This window comes from Silurus aristotelis, assembly GCF_946808225.1.
Source record: "Silurus aristotelis genome assembly, chromosome: 20".
NCBI classification, from domain to species: Eukaryota; Metazoa; Chordata; class Actinopteri; order Siluriformes; family Siluridae; genus Silurus; species Silurus aristotelis.
The window spans coordinates 6,049,773-6,066,709 of record NC_139593.1 but is presented as its reverse complement, the minus strand read 5'-3'; the positions used below and the strand labels follow the sequence as shown (position 1 = coordinate 6,066,709).

General features: G+C 38.9%; 1 protein-coding gene across 13 annotated transcripts in view; it reads right to left on the bottom strand.

Annotated features, from left to right (window-relative positions):
* Window positions 1–7,133: 7,133 nt before the first annotated feature.
* Window positions 7,134–16,937, bottom strand: part of nfixa (nuclear factor I/Xa) — a 127,360-nt gene continuing 117,556 nt past the window's right edge. For all 13 annotated transcript variants that reach the window (XM_083522778.1, XM_083522783.1, XM_083522774.1 and 10 more), the window contains 2 exons: window positions 10,887–10,975; window positions 7,134–8,618 (listed from right to left, as the gene is read on the bottom strand). In XM_083522778.1, coding sequence (XP_083378904.1) covers window positions 10,907–10,975 — 69 coding nt within the window. In that variant the 3' untranslated portion in view covers window positions 7,134–8,618; window positions 10,887–10,906. The remainder of the gene's footprint in view (window positions 8,619–10,886; window positions 10,976–16,937) is intronic.

Sequence of the window (16,937 nt, the reverse complement as noted above, 5' to 3'; positions counted from 1 at the left end):
CGATAATGTAATAAACAGCAGACACTTGTACACAATCAATTATATGAATGTATTAAAAAGAGAAATGTTTTTATGACGTGTCGACATGATGTGGAGGTTGAACAAGTAGATTTGAGGATTTCAGTTCTGATCTGAGAAACGCTCCGAAGCAACTGAGAAAAACTGCAACGAATCATCGAGTGAATTTGCAGGAAAAGAAGAAAAACGGGTAACCACAGTCATTCATTTATTCATTGATTTACTTGTGGGAATTCATCTGAATTGCATTATGTGACATGTACGTAAAAGTTTGCATCCCTGTATATTACTGTCAGTCCGTTACTAACATTTCTGTTGTAAAATAGCTGATTTGAAAAGCTTTTGATCGAAAGGTCATAGGTTTAAATCCCATCACCACCAAGTTGCAATTATTGGGCACCTTAAACACTCATACAGCTTATACAGGTGTATAAAAAAATAATAATAATTATAATTATGTGGAAGTGGTATAAATTGATAAAATGTCGGACTTCTGATCAGAAGGTCATGGGATAAAAAAAAAGTCCCAGCACCACCAAGTGCCCACTGCTGTGCCCTTGAGCAAGGCCCTTAAATCTCAATAGGATACAGTAAATCCCTGTGGATAAGGATGTCTGGCAAACACCATATACTGTATATATATATAAATAAAATTTTAGCTCACGCTCCGGTGGCGCTAAAACCAAAGCTATCGAGTTGATGCGGAGCTTCTCTGTGAATTGTAAAGCTTGTCTTCTCTGATCTATTTAACACTGCAATTGAACAGCTGCATACATAAGCAGTGCATGATTACAGTGCAGCTCCAGGAATAGAAAAAGTTGGACAATATAGTCATATAAAGACAATCTAGAATGTCCCCCTTAACGTCTTGTAATCATGTCCCTGTTTAAAAAAGCAGTAACTGTGGAATGTGGAATGGGACGTTCAAAAAGATAGGCATAGCAACCTTTTAGGCAGGTGTCCACAAACGTTTTACCGTACAGTGTTGGTGGGGCTGATGGACATCTGGGTTTTGCTTCTCTTTGCAAATTTGTGTTTAAAATATATATTTCTTTCTATATATACATATATTATATTTATGATTTAGCCAATGGCAAAATAACCAAAACTGGATGAAGGACAGTGTGTGTGTGTGTGTGTGTGTGTGTGTGTGTGTGTGTGTGTGTGTGTGTGTGTGTGTGTGTGTGCATCAGATCTGCTCTGTAACAGTTTTAAATCAAGATGTAAATAAGTGTATGTGTGTATTTAGTGTAAATGTTTATTGTAATATTATTCGTTGTAAAATTGATTTATTTTTTCCTCTTATTTAACTTCTTTCTTTTATTGTCATCCAGAACCTGGAACCAGTTTTATACTCTTCATTATCCTCATCATCCTCTTTATTACATGAAGGATTTTATATTCAGGTTGTTTTAAATTAGCCTTTTATCAATTATTCACTTTCTTACAGCTTCCTTCCTTCATACTTCCTCCTTCACTTCTTTCTTTCTTTCTTTTTATTCATTCCTTTACTCCTCTTTCTACCTATTTTTTCATGCCTACTATTGTTCATTTTTTCTTTTAGAAAAAAAGCCTTCTTCATCTCCTCCTACCCACATTTTAGTCTTTTTTCATTACTTCCTTCTCCTCAATTTTCATTTATTCCTTTCTTTCTGCCTTTTCCTTCCTTCCTTCCTTCCTTCCTTCCTTCCTTCCTTCCTTCCTTCCTTCCTTCCTATTTTCCTTTCTTCTACCATCCATCCATCCATCCATACATCCATCCATCCATCCATCCATCCATCCCTCCTGCATTTTTTTTCTTACTCTCCATCTTCTTCCATCCTTCTCTCGTAATAACAAGCGTACTGTATTCCTTCTTAATTCATTACTTACTTTTTAATGACTTCTGAGGCACATCAGTGCAGCTCAACACACACACACACACACACACACACACACACACACACACACACACACACACACAGCACTCAGGCATTATTAATGCAGTCAAGAACATCATTTATTCAACCAGTTGCTCTTTACAAACTTTTTTTTATTCTTTATAATGGAAAAAGAATCTGTAGTTAACACATGCACATTTACCTGCGGGCTCTGAGGGGTCTGGAGCTAAAACGACTGAAACACAAGCTTTTTTTTTTCTGAAAGCGCAGGACTCGGGGATCCACTCGGGGGCGCTATGACTGAAACCCCTCTGCAGCTCGGAAAAGTACGAAAGGGTCAATGAAGCGAAAAGGTAAAAAAAAATGTTTGAATAAAAAACAAGGTAGTTAGAATTGATTTAGTTTCGACTGATGTTATGCCAGAGTGGGAATATTTATTCTCATGTCCTGAAAAATAAAAAAAATAAAAAAATCCACTCTGTAAGCAAATCGCTGATCCTCTGTAATATTAATACTGACTTCGGCTGAATTAAAACACGCCTCCTGAACTCACGTCCAAAGCGAAATGTGGTGGACAAAAAAAACAAGGAAACCCTGGAAGTTTTGTGTAGTGTGACTATTTAAGTGCATTTCACATTAAGTGCATTCTGCCTCATAAGGTGCTTTTAGCAAGTCATCAGTCAACATGTTCCTTTAAAGTAGCCTGGCTTTTCCAAATCAACAAAGGTGCTTTTACAAGATTTTTTTATAGTTTTTTATATATATTTTTTTAGTTTAAGGTCTATGGTTCCCTTAGAGAGAATCTTCTGGACCGTACCCTGATAGAAAATCATCAACAAAAAAAAAGACAGATATACTACTATAAATTCATAACACAAATAAATAAAAAAATAACGTAAAACGACGCCGAGCTGCTGAATTCCCCCTTCACCCGATGTCCTGCGTTTACAGCCAAGCCATTTCACACACAGTTTGGTGGAAGCCAGGCGACAAAATAGTGGCCCCCTTCTTCCACTTGTTGGGACTCACGTGACCGTGACGTAACCCCCCTGAGCCCGAACAGGCCACATTTTACTTACACTAGCAGTAGAAACGGAGAAGCGGCAGAACAGGAAGAGGGGAGATCGGTATGGTGTAACAAGAACAAGCATACAGACGAGGATTTTCTGCTCAAGAGGAAAAAAAAAATCAAATATAAAAGCCTCGTTTTCAGGGGAGGGGAGGGAACAGATTTACGACGGGCGGTAAGACGGACGTCTTGTGTCTTGTACAACATCTCCAGTAACGCGAGAAAGAAGGAAAAAGGAGAAATTTTTTGCCTTTACAATTTTTTTTCTTCAGTATTGAACAATAGAAAGAACTAAATCACATCCATTTCTTGTATTACTATATACTATATATATATATATATATATATATATATATATATATATATATATATATATATATATATATATATATATATATATATATATATATATATATTTACGGCTTCGAACAAGTGAAAAAAAGGGTGGACCAGGAAAGACAGGGCGAAAACGTTTCATTTTTTTTTAAGAATCATGTTTTACGCAGATGGACTCTGTGAACAAAAGGCACTTTTGAAGGGAACAACCTTTAAATGCTGGTTTAGTACCACACTACACTAATCACAATCACTAGGAACGGGGTGGGGGGCATTTACATTTCCAAAAAGAAAGGGAAGGAGTTATTTTTTTGGGAAATGGGGTAGGATTTGGGATTTTGGATGAAGCCTGTGTTATATTCTTCCACATGATTCTACGATTCTCTGGAACGTTCCTTTTCCTTTTCCTCCAGGAAGCCGTCTTCACATTGTCTTAAAAAAAAAAAAAGTAAAAAAAAAAAAATAAAAAAAACGACAAGAACTTCTACTGATACGCATTACAACATCGTTTCGAAATCATCACGAAAAAGGCAAAAACACTTTTTGCGCGTTAGTTACGCGTTTCCATAATATACAGGGGATGAGTTGAACTGCAAAAAAAAAAAAATACATTTAATTAATACAAAAATCCTGGGGTTTGGAAAAAAAAAAAAAAAAAAACAATTACATGAATGATTCAAAAAAAGTTTTTTTTTTTTTTTTTTTTTTATATGGAATTAAATACAGTGTTAAAAGAAATTACCCAAACTGGAACACTGCAAACTCCACCCCCGGGTCTGTCCTATATACGTATAAACGTGTCTTAGGGAAAAAAATCTTTCTTTATTGTGGTAGAGTGAACCCACGTGAAAAAGCTCGGAATTGTAATCGTTCTGTAACACATACTGTTTGGTCAAAATTGTTCATTGTTCGTCCCAAACTCTGCCTAATTATTACGATTATAAATTAAATAAAATACAGATAAATTAAATGAAAGGGGAAAAGAAAACACAAGGATATAAGAAGATTTGGGATACTCAATTCATGGCCCGTGAGTCTGGAGTCCAGGACGATTTTAGAGTTCAGAACAAGTTTAGAGTCCAGGACGAGTTTAGAACCCAGGACGAGTTTAGAGTCCAGGATTAGTTTGGAGCCCAGAACGAGTTTAGATTTCAGGATGAGTTTAAAACCCAGGACGAGTTTAGAGCCCAGGAGGAATTTAGAGTCCAGGTCGAGCTTAGAGTCCAGAACAAGTTTAGGTCCCAGGACGAGTTTAGAGTTCAGGACGAATTTAGATTTCAGGATGAGTTTAGATTCCAGGACTAGTTTAGAGCCCAGGACGAGTTTAGATTTCAGGACGAGTTTAGATCCCAGGACGGGTTTAGAGCCCAGGACGATATTAGAGTTCATGATGAGTTTAGATTTCAGGACGAGTTTAGAGTCCAGGACGAGTTTAGAGTCCAGGAAAAGCTTAGATTTCAGGATGAGTTTAGAGCCCAGGACGAGTTTAGAGTCCAGGACGAGCTTAGATTTCAGGACAAGTTTAGAGCCCAGGACGAGTTTAGAGTTCAGGACGAATTTAGATTTCAGGATGAGTTTAGATCCCAGGACGAGTTTAGATTTCAGGATGAGTTTAGAGCCAAGGACGAGTTTAGATCCCAGGACGAGTTTAGATTTCAGGACGAGTTTAGATCCCAGGACAAGTTTAGAGTCCAGGACGAGTTTAGAGCCCAGGACGAGTTTAGATTTCAGGACGAGTTTAGAGCCCAGGACGAGTTTAGATTTCAGGATGAGTTTAGAGCCCAGGACGAGTTTAGAGCCCAGGACGAGTTTAGATTTCAGGACGAGTTTAAATTCCAGGACGAGTTTAGAGTCCAGGACGAGTTTAGGTCCCAGGACGAGTTTAAAGTCCAGGACGAGCTTAGATTTCAGGACAAGTTTAGAGCCCAGGACGAGTTTAGATTTCAGGATGAGTTTAAAGTCCAGGACGACTTAAAAAAAATAAAAAGGACAATTCTAGTACAAACTCACAGGTTTGTACTTCTGACCCACAAACCCTGGTTCTCCCTGGTTCATATATTAACACTGATTTTTCGTACCATCTTGTACCATGTATGAACGATTACGGGTTGATCTGTTGATTTTTTTTTTGGAAGACAAGTGATGTGAAAAAGGGGGTGAAATGACAAAAAAATGTCAAAAAATAACTAGACTGCCGTATTCCAAAAAAAGAGCTACTATACATATTTCCATATATATATATACACAGCACGTATGAGTATTAATGTCTGGATAATAGATGTTTATAAAGGCGAAGTTTCCAGTCTTCTGGTTCTTGCGAAGACATGATACGTATTTGTACATGAATTCTGTAGCTTATACATGAAATACAGACCCCTGAATTCATGGCAGGTTACATAAAAAAAAAAAAGGGGAGGCACTTTGCTGGGCGAATCTGGATCGTCTGGAAAGAAAGAGGGCAGGGCTTAAGGAGAAGGACAATCTCTGATGTGTAACTGACAGCGGGGCAGTCCAGTTATTTTGTGATGTTTATGAGATGCGGATCTACACAGTGTGGTTTTTTTTTCACATTCAGGAAGAGAAGGAATGTTGATCTTTAAGCGGGGGGCGAAGGATTCGGGGGGGAATCTGTATAATCATAGTGCAACTTTTGTGATCTGGAGTAACGATCGAACAGAGGGAAACAAAGTGATGTCATCATCAGTGATGTCACTAAAACTAAGTAGGATTAAGGATTAAAGGATAAAAGGGACCGGATGTGCATTAGGGAAAGGTGTAGTGTTGATGAAGCCGAGAAAAAGAAGTGTCACTGTAGAAATCGCATACGTCACTACGTCGTGAAAAGCGAAAAGTGAAAGGAGCGAAACTCTCATGCGGTTAATTGTGTGAATAGAAAGAGAAAAAAAACCCAAAACAACAAAATCCCAGACGGCACAAAATGAAAAACCGGTTCAAACAAACTACTGCAAACCAAAACAAACAAACCCACTTTCAGCCGAAGGAGTGAGCGACAGAGCGAGAGAGTGAGAAAGAGAGAGAGAGAGGGGGGGGGGGGAACACGATTTCTACTGGCTGTAGAGAGAGAGAGGAGGCTGGAAGTGGTGCAAATGTTTTTTTGCACATGATGGTTGGTCATAAAAGCTGAATTTGTGCATTTACTACGATGTGTTTTTCCGCTAATGCGTCACTGTCTTCGGTTTATTGCTAACAAAAAAACGTGTTTATTAGTGTAATCAGCTGATAATGTCATGGTATGTTGAGGGTTACAACCTTCCCCATCATCCTGTATCCCATTTTTATGTAGTTATGTGTAGGGTGTGTCCCAAACCCTAGCTGAGAGAAGAGCTGTTGTGTCACGCTGTCTGAAGGCTTTGTGGTACAGTAGAAATAGAAGTGTTGGAAAAGAAAAGAGAAAATGATCATTTTTTGTGCCGGTGTATCCCATTTACTCGCAGTGTTAATTAGTGGTCTTTTTTTCTCGAATGGCAAAATGGACGCAACACGGAACCGGTCTACTTTTTCTGTTCGTTGTGTTCATGCGCAGGAAATGTGCGTCTACCTAGAGGCCGAGATCGTGACAGAAACACAACAGTAGATTTAAGGGCCTTGCTTGAGGGCCCAGCAGTGGCAGATTGGTGGTGCTGGGATTTGAACTCATGACCTTCTTATTAGGAATTCCAATATCTTAACCACTGAGCTACCACTTCCCCCATCAAGAGGGCAGATAACAGAAAAGATAAAATTTCTGGCTTGAGATATCTCTGATAGCGTTGGGGCGACTCTAAGCATCCTTTTTGAACAAAGTGTTTACATGACACTGCAGTATCGAGTTGTTCCTGATTGGTTCATTTTGTGCCTTGTGTTTGTTTCTATTATTAAAACGACTCTGTACAGGAATCGGAAATGATTTGTTCTCCGGATCAAGTCTTCGTTCACATTAAGAAAATAGTTCATAATGCCAATTACAATTACAAACAAGCAAGTGGATTTAGTTATAATTTTCAAATATGCGAATTTCTGGCAACATGAAATGGTTCTTTTCCATAATGTCGAATCTGGTAATAAAGAGTTTAGAGTTGTAACTTTATCTGTACGATGGGAAAATTACACACGTGAAGCAAGAAACTTGTTTAAACAAAAGACTACATACCAGAGAATGAGCTCAGGAGGTCAACTAATCATTTCCTGTACAGAACGTAAAGAACGAATGACTCAGGGACCAGAAACCCCTGTTAAGTTGTCAAAATTTGTCCTTGGCAGCATTATATATTTTTTCGAACTCAGAATATAATGAAGGCTTGCATAAGTAGACTTGTTGGGTGGAATTTGGGTATTAAAACTGGTTTTAAAAAGGTTCACCTTTGGGATAAATGTGAATGCTGACTGCACCCCAGGCCTTTTCACCTCACCTACATCAGTACCTGAATTGTGGCTGAATTAATCTTCACAAATCTCTAAAATCTAGTGGAACAGCTTCCCAGTGGAGTTAAGGTTGTTATAACAAGAAATGGGGACTAAAAGCACATATTAATCTTAATATCAGGTGTCCACAACTGTTTGTACATATAGTGTATGTATAGTTACCATTTCCCGTTAATGAACACAAATGAACTGTATTTCTCTTTTTTTTTTTTCAGCTCTGTGGTAATATCACATTTTAAATTGGCTGTTAACAGCCCAGCGTTTGGGACACACCCATGATTCTAATTTATCATGATGGACCAATCCAAAGTGTTTCCTGTAGCTCTTGTCCAATCAGATGCATGAAACAAGCTTGATGTGGACCATAGAGATCCTGGTTTCACACTTTGCTTCATTTTCATTGGATGCAAAAATTCTAAGTGTGTCATTTCGACAACCTGTGATGGAGTGAATCAGAGCAGTCTGTCCCCGCTGTATGATGGACGGATGATGAATAATTGAATTAAAGGAAGGATAAAAGAATTGGTTAACACACTGGTCACCTTGATACCAAAACAAAGTCTTCTTCTAATGAAAGCTGTTCTAATCAAATCTTATTTCCATTCCTGCTTTCCGTGTTGCTGCTTTCCTCTTCTTGTTCTTTTCATCGTGTAGTTTTTGAAGACTCATATGGAAGTTTTCCAGATTCCCGGTCCGAGGGCTCATGGTGAAGGGTTTCAGGTTGCTCGCTGGTCTGAGTTCATCAGGCACGGCGTTGGTCTGGGGTGGCGGCCATTTGGGGTTTCGAGTGATTAGCTAATAGCAGTCCATACCTAGCTTTGTGTTTCACGTTTCAGCTACAGACGTTGGTTGTATCTGTGTGTTTCTGATGGATCTTGTCAAAGAAACCAAGACTGTAAAACAGAGAAAAAAGGTACAGATTAATAATTAATGATGGTAAAAATATATAAAATGACCACAATCACTGCTTAATTCCAAATATATCAAGAGTTTATATTACAACAATTCAGATTATTGTGTATATATGTACACTCAGTGCACAAATGCAAATCGCACATCATATTTGTAGATCTTGTAGAGCTCTGACCTCAAGTCTATTGAACATGAATGAATGTGAATTCTGACTGCACTTCAGGTCTCCTCACCTCACCTACATCAGTTTTTGACATTACTAACACCCTTGTGGCTGAATGAATCTCCACAAATCTCCACAAAATCTAGAGGAACATCTTTCCAGAATGGTGGAGGTATTTGTAAAAGGGTTAGGGTTAGGTGTCCACAAACCTTTTTCCATATTATGTAGGTCTGATATTGTGTCTGACGAATTTTGCTTGTATTGAACAATTGTGGTTTTAAAATATCAAAACCCAGGTATTTTCTGACCTCTGATTGCTAGAGTGTGAGAAAAGCTGTGTTACATGTGTTGCATTGTTCTGCCCAGCTTAAAGTTTCAGTCCTATTGATTAAACTGATTCATTTCTTTTGGGAAATGAAAAATAACAGGCTGACATTATAATGTTTACTTGAAAAATTCTTGAACGGAGAAGACACGCCGACGTGTTTGTTTTACGGCAGAAAACATTTTTGGAACCGAGCTTTTGGGAAATGTTTGTCACTCTGCAGGGACTGGTTTAATTTTTGGCAGAGCTACAATACTGAGGAAAAAAAGGTTTGTGCAGACTGGGACCCCGTCTCTCTCTTTCTTTCTCTAATACTTGGCAGCGTCCATCCTTCCTTCAAACACTTAGTCTTCACCAAGTTCAACTGCCTATGACATCATGTCTGGTCGCTGAGGGCAACCAGACAGTCGGGTCGGGTCGGGACGTGACTCGCTGTCTCTCTCTCCTCCACATTTGGAACGGTCCTCTGAACAATGCCAGAGTCATATTTTGGGTGCAATTGCAAAAAATGCAATTTTTCAATGTTTTACTCATATATATCTGTATTTCAAACTAAAATGTCCCTTACTTAGTTATTAACAGAGGTCGAGGCACCAATAGTTGATCAGCTATCGGCAAAAATCCATACCGATAGTTTTTCCGGCTTTCGGTCCGCTGGCGTTACAAGAGCGGCCTCTAGAGGCAAATCACTGATGCCACATGCTGTTTATGTGAGATTATATCATATTATAATTATAATTTTTATTTTTTATACTTTATTGATTACATAATTAGATTAATAATTAGATTAGATTAATAAATATATTTATATTTATATCCCTTAGCACAGTTTTATGATTCAGGACAGGTTTTTTTATTTTTGTAATACAATTCATGACAATTTTACATGGGGTTTTATGTTTGTGTTTTTTCCAGTATCTGTTTTAAAATCTAACAATTCATTATAGCTATTGATTAATCGGTTATCAGCAAGTACGATCCAACCGATCTTTGGTATCCGTAAAATCCACTACCGTTCGATCTCTAGTTATTAACCTAGTCTAATTATTTGTTAAATTCAGCCACAAACCATATAAATAAGTAAATAATAATGCTCTTTTAATACATGATATATCTCTTGAAAAGTACCGCTCATTTGTTTGTACGTTGCAGAACAAAATGCAAAACTAATCTAGCATTAAGAGGCATAATAAAGAAATTTAAATATCAAACTGAAATCTTCACAATAATACTGGTGGTCACTTCAGCCCATGTAATGTCCTGTTACAGACCGACCCGGCCCCCATTAAAGAAAGGAACGTTTATGAGGCCCTCACAGAAAAACGATTGAGGAACTAATCAATCAGATTTCTGTGAAAACACATGTCAATATGAATGTTTAAATTCGATAGAATAGACTTCCATCCACAAATTCAACAGGCATGTGCTGAGAGATAGAGAGGAAGAGAAAGAAATAGAGAAGCAGACAGAAACAGAGACACACTCCAGATTGCCTCCATGTGTGCCACGGCTTTCGTGTATAACTTGAGGTTTTGTTCCTCCTGAAAGTCGTTCACCTGGCATGAGTCAAAGTATTTACCATCTGGTGGTCAGGACCGTGTCCCACAGGACCCCTCCCTACACGCGCACATCTGGGTTCCGAACACAACGCAGCACTAACCACAAACAAGTGTCAACACACAAGTAGCCAATTCGGTCTCCATCATTATGTGAGTCAGGTGCGCGTGTGTGTGTGTGTGTGTGTGTGGGTGCGATTTGTACCTGTGTCTGCTGTGGGACGTTTAGAAAGTTGTCCCGTGCTCCGATGCCGACAAACCTGTTGGGAGCTGTGGAGCTTGGCGAGGAGTATGCTGCTTCGACACACACAGACACACACATACACACACATACACACACACGCACATACACAGTCAGTGCCTGGGGATATTCTACAGAATTTCCTATACATATATATATATATATATATAAATATAAATATATACATACAGTGAGGAAAATAAGTATTTGAACACTCTGCTATTTTGCAAGTTCTCCCACTTAAAAATCATGCAGGGGTCTGAAATTGTCATCGTAGGTGCATGTCCACTGTGAGAGACATAATCTAAAAAAAAAATCCAGAAATCACAAAGTATGATTTTTTTTACTATTTATTTGTATGATACAGCTGCAAATAAGTATTTGAACACCTGAGAAAGTCATTGTTAATATTTGTTTGTTTGCAATTACAGAGGTCAAACGTTTCCTGTAGTTTTTCACCAGGTTTGCACACACTGCAGGAGGGATTTTGGCCCACTCCTCCACACAGATCTTCTCTAGATCAGTCAGGTTTCTGGCCTGTCACTGAGAAACACGGAGTTTGAGCTCCCTCCAAAGATTCTCTATTGGGTTTAGGTCTGGAGACTGGCTAGGCCACACCAGAACCTTGATATGCTTCTTACAGAGCCACTCCCTGGTTATCCTGGCTGTGTGCTTCGGGTCATTGTCATGTTGGAAGACCCAGCCTCGACCCATCTTCAATGCTTTAACTGAGGGAAGGAGGTTGTTCCCCAAAATCTCGCAATACATGGCCCTGGTCATCCTCTCCTTAATACAGTGCAGTCGCCCTGTCCCATGTGCAGAAAAACACCCCCAAAGCATGATGCTACCACCCCCATGCTTCACAGTAGGGATGGTGTTCTTGGGATGGTACTCATCAGTCTTCTTCCTTCAAACACGTTTAGTGGAATTATGACCCAAAAGTTCTATTTTGGTCTCATCTGACCACATGACTTTCTCCCATGACTTCTCTGGATCATCCAAATGGTCATTGGCAAACTTAAGACGTGCCTGGACATGTGTTGGTTTTAACAGGGGAACCTTCCGTGCCATGCATGATTTCAAACCATGACGTCTTAGTGTATTACCAACAGTAACCTTGGAAACGGTGGTCCCAGCTCTTTTCAGGTCATTGACCAGCTCCTCCCGTGTAGTTCTGGGCTGATTTCTCACTTTCCTTAGAATCATTGAGACCCCACGAGGTGAGATCTTGCATGGAGCCCCAGTCCGAGGGAGATTGACAGTCATGTTTAGCTTCTTCCATTTTCTGATGATTGCTCCAACAGTGGACCTTTTTTCACCAAGCTGCTTGGCAATTTCCCCGTAGCCCTTTCCAGCCTTGTGGAGGTGTACAATTTTGTCTCTAGTGTCTTTGGACAGCTCTTTGGTCTTGGCCATATTAGTAGTTGGATTTTTACTGATTGTATGGGGTGGACAGGTGTCTTTATGCAGCTAACGACCTCAAACAGGTGCATCTAATTTAGGATAATAAATGTAGTGGAGGTGGACATTTTAAAGGCAGACTAACAGGTCTTTGAGGGTCAGAATTCTAGCTGATTGACAGGTGTTCAAATACTTATTTGCAGCTGTATCATACAAATAAATTGTTAAAAAATCATACATTGTGATTTCTGGATTTTTTTTTTTAGATTATGTCTCTCACAGTGGACATGCACCTATGATGACAATTTCAGACCCCTCCATGATTTCTAAGTGGGAGAACTTGCAAAATAGCAGGGTGTTCAAATACTTATTTTCCTCACTGTATATAGCTCCTGTACTGCATTCATGTCAAAAAGAACCGCGAACTGGTGCTCTTCCACGTGCCCCCATGCACATACTGTACAGATATACTGTACACTTTATAACCGTAAAATGCTCTGTTTGTAAATTATCTACTGCAATGTGTTAAATTATTAGCAAATTACAGTATTATACCCCATACTGATCGCCATTCTTTAGGACTTCATCAGAAAGCATCAGAAAAATGTAAGTTGGGGACTGCCTGTATTTCTTTTGCTATTAGATCATCCTAAAACCATACACACACCTCAAAAATATTGAAATTTTAATAAGGTGTTGTTTAGAAGTTATAACTAACCACATTTAGCCTTAAACCCCTGCAGGTAATCGATGTATGCATATGAAGTTAAAGTACCAAATTGTATTTGTACATATGGTACATGAAAGTAGAAATAGACTCTAATTCATATACAGATGGGTGACAAATTAAAGGAAAAACCTGAGATCAAGTGTTCACTTATGCCTCAAATTCACGTTCTTGGCTGAGAGGAGTGGATCCTGGTGTGATCTTCTGTTTGTGGAGCACCTGATGGTTGGTTGATTTCTTGGATTCAGGGACTGGTTTCCAATCGTAGAGTAATAATTACAATCAAGGTTCTTTTACCTCTCAAACCCACTCGATGCATATTCATATTCGATGCGTTTGTTTATAATCTTATAGTTGGGTTTCACTGCATAACACAGCCTAACGTTACAAAGCCTAATCCATGTTTGAGAGTCTACCAAGCTGCTGAAGAAAAAGTATGGAGTACACTGGTATATGGAGGCGTGTGCTACAGTGGGCACCATCTTGATCTTTTACCTGTGGCTACACCAAAAAAAGGTGAACATTTCACCTCCTTAATAATGGGCTACAGTATTGCCAGTATCTATCTATTCCAATAATGCGTGAGGTTTCTACCAGGATAACAAGTCAGTGCAACTCTCAGTGCCGGTCCCAAGCCGGGAAAAATGGGGAGGGTTGCGTTAGGAAGATCATCCAGCATAAAACGTGCCAAATTTAATATGCGGATCACGAATCAGAAATTCATACCGGATCGGTCAAGGCCCGGGTTACCAACGACCGCCAAAGCCAACAGGGTAGCAGTGGAAATTGGGCTACTGTTGGCTGAAGAAGTAGAAGGAGAGGAGGAAGACGTCTACAAAGAAGGCAGTGAAAGGAGAAGTGGATGAGAGTGGAGGTTTGGGTGGGCACATTAAATGTTGGTACTATGACTGGTAAAGAGAAAGAGGGAATTGATATGATAAAGCAACGTAAGGTAGACATGTTGTGTGTTCAGGAGTGTAAAAGTAATGGTGAGTGTGTTAGAGAAGTGAAGAAAAGAGTGCAGGCAGGGTGGAGTGGGTGGAGAAGAGTGATAGCAGGAGTGATTTGTGATAGAAGAGTATCTGTGAGAGTAAAAGGGAAAGTTTATAGGACTGTGGTGAGACCTGCGATGTTGTATGGTTCAGAGACAGTGGCATTGAGTAAAAGACAGAAGGTGGAGCTGGAGGTAGCAGAGCTGAAGATGTTGAGGTTTTCGTTGGGAGTGACGACGATGGACAGGATTAGAAATTAGTTTATTAGAAGAACAGCTCATGTAGGACGTTTTGGGGACAAGATGAGGGAGATGGTTTGGACATGTTCAGAAAAGGGACATGGGGTATATCGGTAGGAGAATGCTGAGGATGGAATTGCCAGGAAGGAGGAAAAGAGGAAGACCAAGGAGGAGGTTTATGGATGTGGTGAGGGAAGACATGCAGGTAGCTGGTTGAAAGAGGCAGATGTAGAGGACAGGGGGAATGGAGACGGATAATCCACTTTGGGGACCCCTAACAGAAGAAGAAGAAGAAGTGTTCATGGGAGTCAAATGACAAAAGAAGAAAATGATTCAGACCAGAGGACTCATAATATGAACTGATTAATTGTGTTTTCTTGTTCATGCTTTGCTAGTAAAAAATGAACAAGTCACTCTTTGAGAAGACTAGTTTTTTCTGAGTTGCATTAAAGACTTGTTCAAAATTACAATCACTAGAATCTAATCTCAATCTAAGAGACAGCACTTAAGAACCGCCATCATCGATTAAGAAACATTGCTCATGTGTTCTCTTCTAATCGCTCCACTACATCCCTCAAAGCATTCGCAGAATTGATGACATTTTTGCTACTCTTGGGGCTCCATTGTGGCTTTATCTCTAATTGGTCACCCTGCTGTGTAGGTCTGGTTTTCTATTTCTTTTCTAATACAATAATACATTTCAGAAGTAAATTGATTAAAATCTGAGGATTGTCGTATAAACTCATCAAATTCTGGGCAGAGTTTTATAATGGACTCCAAACCTACATTTAAATACACCTAAGGCAGTTTTATGCAGGTGAGCTCAAGAGAAGGATTGAGAGGAGAACCTGTGTGTGTATCATCTCAAGATTGTGAGTGTGTGTGTGTGTGTGTGTGTGTGTGTGTGTGTGTGTGTGTGTGTGTGTGTGTGTGTGTATACAGTATACAGTAGTAAAAAGTCATTAAAATATAAGAACAGGTTATGAAGTTTGCGATACTACAGAGAAATACAGGAACAAATGTGGAAAAAAGACAGTGGGTGAGAATGAAAAAATAAAAGAAATGCAAAAAGAAAACAGATGATGGGGAAAAAAATTGGGGAAAAAGAAGAAAAAAGTTTCGGATAGTCTTTGTTCAGCATTCTCTGTTTCAAAGACTGTCCTTTCCCCCAACTCCTCCACACACACAAACATATACACACACATATACACACACATATACACACACAGACACACACAGACACACAGACACAGACACACACACACACACACACACACACACACACACACACAAACACACACACACACACACACACACACACACACACACAGATCCCAAACTCCACACACCAACCTGCACACACAGATACTCACCCAGTTTAAATGAAAACCAGGGTGCGGTGACGTCCGAATTAAATACATTTGTTTTACACCATTTTCAGTCAGAACTTCTGACAAATTGCTTTTACTATGATGCTAAATTATTTACTATTTTAACATCTTGTCTGTTTTGCTGAATGTGATTTTGGAGTCCATGCACACTGCCCTGAATTTGATCTCTCAACAGAGGCAGGGAGGAGAGTCAAGAAAAGGAAACGATAAAAGAAAATGTAAAAAAAAAAAGACTTTTTTTTTTTTACAGTGAATATAGTAGTCTAAGAAAGACTTGTGTCGTTTTGCACATGGCAGCTTATATTGTTACGTTTTTTCGTTTTGTTATTGTCATGCATATTTAAATTTTTAACTAGAGGTCGACCGATAGAGGATTCCACCGATACCGAGAGCTAGGTTGGATTGTCCTTGCTCATAACTAATTTTAAAAATGGATACAGGGTAAAAACAAACACTTTATGTAAAATAGTACTGAGCTTTATTCCAAAAAAGTGGCAAAATATAAAAATGTATATGTATTCATGAAAATGTAAATAATACATATGACAATATTTCCTAATTAATATAATTAGATCATTCATAAATTGTAAGTAATAAAGTTAATATATGGCTTCCTGTGCAGTCTCACGTGTAAAATCAAACAGCACGTGGCATCAGTGATTCGCCTCTAGAGGCCGCTCTAGTAATAACAACAGACTGGAAGCCGGAAAAACTATATATATATAAAACTTTGTGACAAATCAAATCTAGAAATTTCTTTAATTTGACTTTCCATCTGAATTTGTTCTGGTAAGAGGGAAAAAATAAAATAATAATGGAACTGATGAAAAAAGAAAAATATTAAGAAAAAAGAAAAGCAGAAAAGGTTTTGTTTTAATTCTTGACTTGCTATTTTACAAGTATATTCATAATGTGTACAACTTCGTGAGTTTATGGTTCATGACTCTTGATAGCAAGTAAATCGGGGAAAAAAAGGGGGGGGGTGTTTGTTGGTGTTTTCTCTTGTATCTTTAAATAATGAGATTCTTTAGTATTAGTCTCTCCAAATAAAGTTCCAATCGGGAGGCAGCTGCCTTCCTAGTCACATTCTTTAAAGGTCACCGATTAGGCATTCGATGAGGTCGTGCCAATTAGAGAGGGTGAATTCTAGGATACACTTTACTGAAGACATGCAAAGCCAGGTTCTGCATCTCATACTACACGTTGGAAAGATCTATCCAAGGCATTCCATGTGCATGAGCTTAGAGATGTAGACATGATTGGCC